Here is an 11858-nt window from a genome sequence, read left to right on the forward strand (position 1 = left end):
TCTGTCAAGGCCCATTCCACAAGGAAGGTGGGCTCATCTTGGGCGGCTGCCCGAGGGGTTTCGGCATTACAACTCTGCCGAGCAGCTACGTGGTCAGGGGAGAACACGTTTGTAAAATTCTACAAATTTGATACCCTGGCTAAGGAGGACCTGGAGTTCTCTCATTCGGTGCTGCAGAGTCATCCGCACTCTCCCGCCCGTTTGGGAGCTTTGGTATAATCCCCATGGTCCTGACGGAGTCCCAGCATCCACTAGGACGTCAGAGAAAATAAGATTTTACTTACCGATAAATCTATTTCTCGTAGTCCGTAGTGGATGCTGGGCGCCCATCCCAAGTGCGGATTGTCTGCAATACTTGTACATAGTTATTGTTACAAAAAAATCGGGTTGTTATTGTTGTGAGCCGTCTGTTCAGAGGCTCCTACGTTTGTCATACTGTTAACTGGGTTCAGATCACAAGTTGTACGGTGTGATTGGTGTGGCTGGTATGAGTCTTACCCGGGATTCAAAATCCTTCCTTATTGTGTACGCTCGTCCGGGCACAGTATCCTAACTGAGGCTTGGAGGAGGGTCATAGGGGGAGGAGCCAGTACACACCACCTAGTGGTCAAACTTTTAAATTTTGTGCCCTGTCTCCTGCGGAGCCGCTATTCCCCATGGTCCTGACGGAGTCCCAGCATCCACTACGGACTACGAGAAATAGATTTATCGGTAAGTAAAATCTTATTTTTTCCGTGGGTTACATTATTGCACACTTGCCGTGTGTGTGCTTCCACGACAGCTCGCTTTTCAATCAGACAATATTTATCACGAAGGTCATGCAGTAAGTCTGCATTGGTTTACCAGTGATAAGTGTGATGAAAAGTGGGAGAATCATCCTGAACCCCCATAAAAGGGCCAGTAAGATGGCAGGATAGTAGTGGTAATAAGCGCCATGTATTCCTAACCAAGACTTTGGCATAAGTCCATTCCAGTAACAGTTTTCAAACCTCATAACCCTCTGTAATACTAACTAATATAGAGGAAAAACTGCATGATAACCTAGTGGCTTAGGTATAGTACGGCTAACCTTTTTACATTGTTACAGTCAGTGGCTACAAGAAGGATTTACAGAGGGGCCCAGGGCCATGAAAACTACCCAATGATATGATGGCTAACAGGGGTTTGTTTTCCGTTTAGCAGCAACTCCCAGAAACCCTGCACAATCTAGGTGTAGCAAGAAGGTCAGGGAATTGCGGAAATCTGATTTTAAACTGGCTGTGTCTTGGAGAACAGGCTCACTTGTGATCTACTACGAGTGTACTGGTCTAGGCCTCACCCCTGTTTCCCTAGAAATGTTTTTGGAAAGTTTCTTTAATAAATTTTGGGTTTGCCACATTTTTTTTTTTTCATAATGAAAAAATAAATAAATTGATGCAATCTCCCAGAACCTCTGTTACACAGAGCAACATTTTGCACTCCTTGCAGTCATCATTCTTTTGGCTCTTTAAGTTGTGCACTTATCCACAGAAATGGGCCCACGACAGTGTAAAATAGCATTTGCGCTTAGGTCCTGCATTTTTTAGCTTGCTGTCATTTTTGTTTTTATTTTGTTTGCTTTTCACTTAGCTGTTTATTATAGTAAATACTAATTATATATAAGTACCTAATGTTGTCTTTCTCCATCATTTTGTTATGCGTTGTCTTTTTTTTTTTTTTTACTTTATAATTTGGGAAATGGTTAAGTAGAAACATGGAATTAAATATTGATGTGGGTTTTTTTTTGTTTTGTTATTTTTTGTTAATTTATTTCCTTTTTTTAACCTCCGTTCCATTGGTTTAACTTACAGAATCAATGTAAGGGACTTTCCAAAGATGATCAGTCTCCCAAAATAGACCACAAACAGACTGGTGAAAGGTATAATGGCAATAGACTCTCTACAGAAGAACAAGAGCAAAATGAGAAAAATTCAGAATTCAATAATAAACCACAAGAAGCAGATGGAGAAACGCAAAGGTAATTGCATGAGAAGTTGTCATCTTCCAGATCCTCAACCAACCCTTTCACATCCTGTAACTATTGTCACAGAAAAAGCCTCTGTGTATCTGACCCTTTCTGGCTTATACAGTACCACTAAAGGTATCACGAGGATGAGAAAGCATTTTGCTATTGGAGCCCTCGCTGCCTCGTTTCTAAGATGTGGTAAAGTTTAAATCCTATAATAAAAACATTTTTAGATATAATCAACACATGGAAACGGTGTTCAGAGTCTGTTATACATGTGATCACTGACTTCTACCATGGAAACAGAAGGAATCTGCCTGCCTCATTGTAGTACTTTACCTATGCTGAAATATATTTTCTTTATAATGCAGTGCACTTCGGAAAAGGGACCGAGATTTTAGAAAAGCCAACACTGCACATAAAGTAGAACAGATGAAGCAAAAGATGAATGAAGTGGAACGGAAAAGAAAAAGGTGGTTATTCTGGGAACCTTTTCTCATTCCAGTTGGGTTGGCTTCAGTCCTAATAGCGGGAGTTTATGTCTGTTGGAAATTCTATTCCCCCTGACTTTACAGATATTATGGTGCTTGTGTGGGGGTGTCTACAAACACCTTAAAATATATACCGTGGGTGCTGTGACTGGTGCAGACCTAATCCTGAGGTATGGTGTGTGCTTTCAAATGGATACAATCTGTGTCTGATGTCTTAAGCCATCTCAGGAGCGTTGGGGTCAGTTGTTCCTAACTGAAGCTGCTACCTTTTTGTATTGATGAAAACTGGTACGTCTTATGTATTTCTGTCTTTTTATTTCTTCTTGTTTTACATAGTTTCACTAAATGCTGTAAAATATTTGATTGTTTAAATGTCAAATTGTAAGGGTTGGTAATATGTAACTCCTGTGCAGGCTACTCATGGGAGCACATCTGTAGATCCGTGTCCTCTAATAAGGTAGTATGCGTCCTGTTAAGCCAGTGATGGCTAACCTTGACACTCCAGCTGTTGTTGAACTACACATCCCAGCATGCCCTGCATCAGTTTTGCTATTTGGCCATGCTAAAACTGATGCAGGGCATGCTGGGATGTGTAGTTCAACAACAGCTGGAGTGTCAAGGTTAGCCATCACTGTGTTAAGCATATTTAAGGAGCTCTGACATTTGCTAAGAAGGTGCTCTGATACTTTTCTTACTACAATAATACATGAGGCCAAATTGCAGAAACTTCTCTGTCCTAGTTGTAAGTGAATACAGTCAAGTGCATGAGTAGGAGATAGTATTGTGTGTCTTCGAGTTATTTGGCTATACTGAAAATACATTAGATCTTTTTACAGGAAAGAAGAATGCAGATTATGTGAACACTATAGAACAGGTGTTCCCAAACTTGGCCCTCAAGGACCCCCAACAGTTCACGTTTTCCAGGTGGCCTTGCATGATCACAAGTGAAGTAATTGGCTCCACCTGTGGATCTTGTAAAATTTGTCAGTGAGTAATGAAAACCCCTTGAAAACATGAACTGTTGGGGGTCCTTGAGGAACGAGTTTGGAACAACTCCTATAGGGGAACCGAAAATATTTTTTGTTGAAATTCTACTATGAAAATATACAGAAACCAGTTACATTTGAAACACTTTCTCCATTTTTGGGTGCTGATATTGAAGTGTATGAATTATGTTTTTTGTCATTTTGTAAGACTTTTTCATTCATCATAAGTTATCCGCTTAAAGTGGGAACAAGCCATAACCGCTCACTCACACACTTTTTAAGATTGTTATATACTTTGTACATTTAAAATGGTTTTCCCGCACATGAAACAATCTGACGGGACTGTGATACATCGTAAAATAAAACGTTTACTTGTTCATTTAAATACAGCACGGAGCATATTTTAAGCATACATAAGTGCATGTAGAATGCATTGGGTCGCATGAAAAATATATATATATTTTTTTTCTTTGATTTTAGCACTCTCTCTGTACATGAAGTAGAAATAAACTAACTGCAAATGTGAACAAGTACATAGTGGTAGCCTATAGCATTTGGCATAGCCCCTTATTTCACAGTTTGACCTCCAAACATTGTTTTTTATATACTATTATTTTTCATTATTTAATGGACTTAGAAATTTTCTGAAGTGCTAATAGATTAAAATAAAAAAATCTGTTTTATTTATGAATTGTTGACCAGAGAAAAAATGTGTACAGTACTTGCCAACATCTATTTCAGCTTTAATTTGTCACATTTGAAGGAAACAAAACTGCAAGTAAGATTACCAAAACACACAATTATTACCAAAACACACAATTATTCTTGTGACTACTAATTTGTTTCTGTCGCCCCCCCTTATTTCATGTTGTGAATTTGGCTTTCCTACCTACTCTTTTGTTATGTAAAATAACCCAGGCAGGCCATACTTATTTTCTACATAAACATGGCAGTCAGAAATACTGTTTGCTTTTTGATAATGTGTGTACTGTATAACGTAAACACACTCTTCTTTTACTTAAATGTGTGGTACGTGACAGTGTATAGAAGATGCAATCGAATTGGCTGTGAAATTGAGAAGTTGGAGTTCCTTTTAATATTGAAATAAATTAGAAATGCCTTTTTTATATAGTAAACTACACTATAATGATATTTCTTTAAATCTGTTAAGGTGGTGTGTTTTTTTTTTTTTTTTTTGTACGTGAGCGTTTTACGATATTCATAATAAGAGTTACTGCCAGTAATTAAACATTTGCCACAGCCGGACTGGCCATCTATAAGATTCCACAATTGTGATGGCCTGATTTGGCCGCTCTGGCCGAGCATTTCAGTGTCCCGGCGCTCTGCTCGGCCAGCATGCTTAGATGGGGGCGTAGCAGAAAGCCACACAACAACCTCCCCGCTCCGTGACACATGGTCACTCCCCATTTTCCATGCACATGCATGAAAAGAGTGCCGAGGGCAAATTTTAGCCCCAGTCTGTCTGAGTGTTGCAGTGGTACAAGTAGCTGTTTTTAATGTCATGTCATAATAGCATTAACAGAAACTTATATTCATACTTTAAGATTTTTAAATGAATGTCTATAAAATGAGGGATGAAGATAGACATTGTATAACTTGTAGGTTAGCCTTCCATGGTTTGTTTTTTCATTGTTTTTTTTGTATTTACATGCATGTCTAATGAAAGGTAAGGTGTATCAGATCCTCGGCATGAATGGTCCATGATGTGATTAGGATTAGTCTCTTCAGTTAGTATTTTTGATGGCGTGGAATCCAAAACAATAAAAACACAGAAGTGTACACCTTGTGTGGAATGTGGTTTTCTTATATGTGCTATAATTGCACACACATTTCTTGAGTGACAAGAACGCTTTGGGCGATATCACATCATTTGCGGACAATGGTTGTTTACATATGAAAGTGGGCGGTATGAGCGCTGATCAGTCTAAAATCCATTTTGTAGTACGATCTGGATTAATGTTGACCACAAATTTCCTAGGAGAATAGAGCAGGATTTTGGTGAAAGATTTCTTGGGTTGATGGCATATATGCTCCACTCCATTTCTTCAAGAGGTCAGTTGGAAAGCTCCATTTTCCTAGTGTCTCTACAGTGCTGGAGATTAATTGTTTTTGTGATAAACCAGATTCATAACCATGATACGGTAGGACGTGTAACCTATTATTATTATTATTATTCTATCCAGTGCTTTTAGCTATATGTGCAGAATATCCAAAGATTACTTTTTTGGTGCCATTTCTTTACATCAGCTCAATTCGAATTGAATAGTGCTGGGAATGAGCTCCCGGACCTGTTCAATTCAGCGCGCTGTTATGTCAGAGAATGCCGCTTCTTGCACCTTATACATGGTGTTTAGTTGTGAGAACCAGCATTCTCTGACTGCATTGCCTGGCGCAATGCTGTTTCTGCATCACTAAGGGCAGAAAACAGCATCACACCAGTAGTTTTGTCAGATTAGTTGGGCATAACATCACGCTGAATTGAATAGCTGCAGGAGCTCCCTCCTGGCGCTTGTCATTCCGTGCTGGATTGAATCGAGCCCATTGCATTTATTCCTTTATCATCTTTTCAGTTGCTAGAGGAAATAGATGATTTGTTCAGATTTTGTGTATAACCATTTTGAAATTCTTCAAAAGCTTAATACCTGCTCTGGAAGTTTACGTGGTGTTTTTAAAGTACATTGAATAACTGAAAGCCTAAGTAGCCTATTCTGCGTTCTGATTGTGTGTAGCTTTGCAGTGTGTTTGGAAATAATGTAAAAATCAGTGATATATCCCGTTGATTTGTTTATAGTCTGTTGTACATACTGTATTAGAGGTTTCTGCAATGACCTACTAACCGTTGGCTTAATCTCATAGCCAGTAGCACAAGCATGTCCGTGATTACAGACCACTTTAGCATAATTTGTCAAAAAGAAACATCTTGAAATGTGTTCTTACAATGAAATAGGGGAAAACAATAGATCCAGACTTTTTTTTTTATTTGCTTCTTTCCTGTAAACGAATACGTGTGGAGAAAAAGAATCCTTAAAGTGCAGTTATCACCACGGAGACAGCACCTTTGTGGGCCTGGCTTTTATTTAGTACACCATCTCTGTGGGAGTTACTTTGTGACCTGTCAAAAAGTTCCATGCCTTAATGGTTCTTACTCAAGACAGTTGATTGCTTCCACCATATGGCTACCTCTGCTGTGTTCACTTTAAGCCATATTCTGCAGGTGGATGAACAGTAGTGGTTTGTTTGTAGTATGCAGTAATGTAAATCCTCTATTGGTGATTGGATAAACACTCCTTTTACTATCCGATCCACTAACAGGATGTCCAGCAAAGGCAGGATCGTTTTATAGTCTTTTAACTACATAGATCCTGCATATTTCTTATGCAGCAATCTGTCTCTCTGAAGCAGGACATCAGATATTAGAAGCAATGCCCTTTGGACTAAAGTCCTGTATGCTGTTTAATAGATTGCATTTTTATATTAAATGCTGTAGTTCAGCTAATAGCTCAGAGCTGTCCCGCCCCTGCTTTTTATTTGGAAGTCTTTATTGACATGTCTCCTAAGCACTTCCCGGCACAGCATCCTAAAATCAACATGTAAGGGAAAAAATACATTGTATAATCTTTGATTGTAAATGAAATGATGAATTTGTCATTTGCTTGGCATTAGTCTGTTGTTTGGTACAGTATTACTGCACTGTACAGTATATTCAGAACACTGTGTAGCTATAAATATTGTATTTCCTTTCATTCATGAGAGCTGCAGGGAATTTTCTCAATTTAGTCCATGAAAATGGCTGTAGCAACAGCAGATACCGCAAATGGCCCGCGGGGAGTGTGTGACCTGTTTCAAGAATAGGGTTAAAAAGGAACGTCCACTGTTTGTTACCTTTACCAAGCTGACCCTGTAACAGTGTTGGCACCTTTGCAAAAAGGGCATCAGCCATTGAATCTATCAGTAATATATTAACTGGCTATACACCTGAATGTCTTCCTCTATTAGATATGGATCATAACTTCATGTTCTACTTTTTCACTTTATTTTGTATTCACAAAATAATAAATTGCTTACAAGCATGTGATCTGTCTGTGTCTTTTGTTCTTGGTAACAGTGGTATGATTTAGGTAACCATAGCATATATTAAAAATATATAATATACAGTTCGAGATAGACAGACATACACACAAAAAACTAAACCCAATTGAAACTATTCAATATAATATTTTTCAAGTAACACATGTACATAAAAAAAGTTGTTGTTTTTTTGTAAATTTTAGGGGGGTATTCAATTAGCTGCAGTAATTTACAGCAGTGAATTGATTCACTTAGGGCTGTTCAATTAATCCCTGATAAGCAGCCCTCAGAGGCGGCGATAACACATGGGTCCGGATTCTTATCCCAGATCCTATGTGCTATCGCACACAAAAAAAGCCTTTAATTGAATAGCCCGATAATGACCTTCGGTCAAAAAAGTAGCCCGTTTTTTTTTTTTTTTTTTTGGGAGGGGGGGGGGGGGGGGGAGAAATATCAGGGCTAATTGAATACTGTCCATAATGTATGAAGGCCTGTATCATTTCATATATTTAATTGTATGTTCTGTGTATATTCATTTCTGTCCTTTATGACTTCTCAGCTTTGTTTGCCAGATACACGCTTGATAATCAAGGGAGGAGTCCGCAGACATAACTAATATGACTGGGGTATTAACCGGTTTTCTGTACACACCTGCTCGCTTTAAAAATGCAAATATAGCAACACAGGCCTAGTCAGTACCGTTTATCCTATAGACCTTTACTGGTGAATGTGCATAATAATTTTTGATTACTTGAAGCATATTTATGTGAATATAACGGTTATAGATAGCAGCATAAAAGGACATAAATATGATGGGGTGTGTGTGTAGCATTGGGCCATGGTTTGGGTGGGCATATGGGTGTGACCGAAGCCCTCTTACCCACCCTCCCTCTTTTGGTGAATATTGGGAGTTGTGTTCCAGGGCTGCGCTACTTGCCATTAGAGCCCTAATGACTCTCCTCCTGGAAACTTAACACAAGGACACCTGAATTATTTCCCTGGTACTCGGCATTGCTTTTTCCTGCAATAGTAGGAGAGGATGCTGTGGGGGGAAAAATTAGGCTAGCAAAAATAAGTATCTGAATAGTATATTGATTTAAAGGGAAAATATGTAAATATTTAAAATGTTGCAGGTTATTAGTTAACCTGTAATATTATAAGGATGTTACAAACATGTTAGACTACGTACATTTGCTTTTGACATGTTAATAATCTAATCTATCAAATCAGGGGTATTAAAGGTGATAAATCATGTAGGATATATTCACCAGATGCGCAAACTCTTCACTGTTCCACAAAATATTCACTTAAGTTGGTATTTGGCTGCAAACCTCTCACAAGCGTTATTTGTTAAGCGTTTCTAGTTTTACCCCAATCACACCGCACAGAAGAATGATTTCTCAGACATTTATTCCAGACCTATTTATTGTGCAAATCAGTACGGAATGACAAATCTAAAGTTGAACCTGAGGATTGTATCGTTGGGACCTTGCAACACTGTGAAAGGCCTGTATGTCTCCAAAACTTGTTTCAAATAAAATTTAGCCACAATCTATTTTATCTCTACTACACACAAATTTCTTTTTAATTTTTCTTACATTCCATTCTTCACTTACAAAAGGCCAGGCAAACTTTTGCCCCGGGCGTTCTACATGATCAGTAGACAAGACTGCTTTGGCTTTATCCCACCCACAATTTCCATTCCAACTTAGGCCACACAGTCACTCACTGTAGCACTAAGAAATATGTCACCGCCCCAGCCCCCCCCCCCCTCCCCCCCCCCCCCCCCCCTCTCCACCTCCTCCTCTCCAGGACAAGTAATGGATAAGCATACCGTATATGGATATGGGAACTATTGTAAAACTGTAGAGCGCTGGTGCTAGTGGTGTTGTTTACAGCTGCAACATTGGCTATAATGAGTGTTTAATGAGTATTGTTCTTTGTTACGGGTTTTAACACTCTCTGCATATGGTGGTTACATTAATATGGCTATGATTTGATAATTATATCTGTGAAATAAAGCAATATTGAGGCTTGCTGACTGTATACATGTACTGATATGATTGTGAGACTCCTCTGGGTAACAGTGGTATCTCTACCAGGTGATTATACTGTGAATGCTGTATATTGGGTACAACAGAGCATCGTAACAGAATATGGTATTGTTAATGCCGTGCTGTGATCTTTCTGGACTATATTGAGAATGGCATGGTTAGAACAAGATGAAGTCTGAGGCTCATATGCAACTCTCATTCCTCTACCTTCTCCATGCGACACAGTGAGACGCGCATCTACCCACACAATCTACATAAGTGGTGTACATACCCTCACATATTCTCATGCCACGCAATACAAAAGGCAGTAGTGTGACCAAAGACCCCACATGCTGGGTTACACACATCTAAAATAGTAGGTATAGACACTGCCACAATACAATAAGCATAATCTGGAACATAGCACTCAGTCACAGTAACAATATGTTACCATACTGTAGTGTATATAATGTATGTTGTGGATATTATAATTTTAATGAGGCTACAAACTAACTTGAATCTAAATCTGTGTTCAGTCGTTTATTTCAATTTTATATGAGTTTAATAATATTGCTATCATGTCTCCTGTGAATTTAGTGCTTCAAAATAATAATATTTCTTGGTTACACTTTGCAAACTAATTTAATAATGATGTCAATTAGAATGTTATTAATACCCTTTTCATACAGAAATCGCGGCTTTTACCCGGCATTTTAGTGCTGGGTCACTTTGCCGGTCCCTGCCTGACCCCCCTTTCACACAGAGAAGCAAATTGCCGGGTCAAGAATTTCTACCCGGGAATTTGCGTATCAACACGGGTATTTTGTCTATATGAAAGGGTCAACCTGGGTAGAAATTCCTGGGTTGAAGTCCCGGCAATTTCAACCCGGATTGACCCTTTCACGCAGAAAAAGGACCGTATTTATCGGCAAATTACTAGGTAGAACTTCTTCATCCGGTAATTTCACTTTCTGTGTGAAAGGGCTATAAATGGTCATATTAGTGTACTCGCTGCACTATATAAACCGAGAGAAATAGTAGAACCCCTAAAATACACACAAAAAAGAATACACAATACAAGTAAGGGTTGAGGAGTAGTTTATTATGTGAAAAATAAATGTGTCCTGTAAATAATGCTTTCATTTATAGTTTTATTTACAAAGGGGGATTTTTAGGTTTTTTTTTTTTACTAGTTTAAGTTTTTATTTTCTCACATGTTACTGAATTAGTCATTTTTGTTTTGCATTGTGTCATAGGCCAAGGCTCCTCGACACCTAAACCTCCACGGCTTGTGACTATTCTACAGCAATTATACTACGAAACCATTGACATGCAAAGCAAGACATGAAACCCTCATCAGGAGCAAATGTGAGGTTTATTAATGAAATTACCTCATTGTGATATCTGTTTACCACGTAAACTGCTCCGCGCAGGGGGTGAAGAACATCACCAGCATGAATCTTTGCAGAACAAGTTCACTTCATGTTTTGTCGGGTGTTTTCTAATGCATGTACTTTAGAAATATATGTAAGATACATTAGAGGAGTACTTTGTATCATTCTGCCATTCACATTGTATTTTTATACTTTTTTTGGCAGCATTAAATATTTTTTTTTTTAAATGTCATTGTGCGTTTTTATTGGGAGAATTTAGCTTTTGGATACATTTAGTTTGAGGGTAAGTAAAAGACAAATCTATGGTATATTCGGTGTTTGGCATTTCCCATCAGCAGGTGAAGGAATATGGCCAGGCTGAGTGACAGGTGCAGAAGATCCAGAGATTGAAGGTTACAACGTTAGTTGAATTTAATTCTGGCTTACACCAGCGATCAATGAATTGTAAATCCATTGCATTTTATTCATGTGCTATTTAACCATGTAATTATATTATCAGATATTGTTTAGTGTTTGTTCTTATTACTAGAAACATTTGCTTTGAAGTGCTCTTTGCAATGGATACAGTTCTGTCCAGGAAAACAAAAATACACTCCACCTATGGATGCAAATATATGGCCATGCATCACAGAAAGAAAATAGGAAAGGCAATATATTCTATAAAAGGTGCAAAGTATGTACAAGCCAAATAACCTGGTTATCTGGAAGAACTTCACCCTTTTAATGTATTTCATAAATAAGTGTTAGAACATACCATAACATTTCTTCTTAAAGGCACCTTATCCCCAAACATTTGCTTTTGCATACTATTGGGTCAGTTCAATCAGGAGCAAAGGGGGGGTGTTACTGTTGCAATGGCATATAAACGCTGGCAACAGATC

At 38.4% G+C, this 11858-nt stretch overlaps 1 protein-coding gene across 1 annotated transcript in view; it reads left to right on the plus strand.

Moving 5' to 3' along the window:
- The window catches only part of PTPN2 (protein tyrosine phosphatase non-receptor type 2), a 179565-nt gene extending 168361 nt beyond the window's left edge, over positions 1-11204 (plus strand). The window contains exons 8-10 of the mRNA XM_063923421.1: positions 1830-1996; positions 2356-2457; positions 10840-11204. Coding sequence (XP_063779491.1) covers positions 1830-1996; positions 2356-2457; positions 10840-10861 — 291 coding nt within the window. The 3' untranslated portion in view covers positions 10862-11204. The remainder of the gene's footprint in view (positions 1-1829; positions 1997-2355; positions 2458-10839) is intronic.
- The last annotated feature ends 654 nt before the right edge of the window (positions 11205-11858 follow it).

The sequence above is a fragment of the Pseudophryne corroboree genome, chromosome 5, assembly GCF_028390025.1.
Source record: "Pseudophryne corroboree isolate aPseCor3 chromosome 5, aPseCor3.hap2, whole genome shotgun sequence".
NCBI lineage: Eukaryota > Metazoa > Chordata > Amphibia > Anura > Myobatrachidae > Pseudophryne > Pseudophryne corroboree.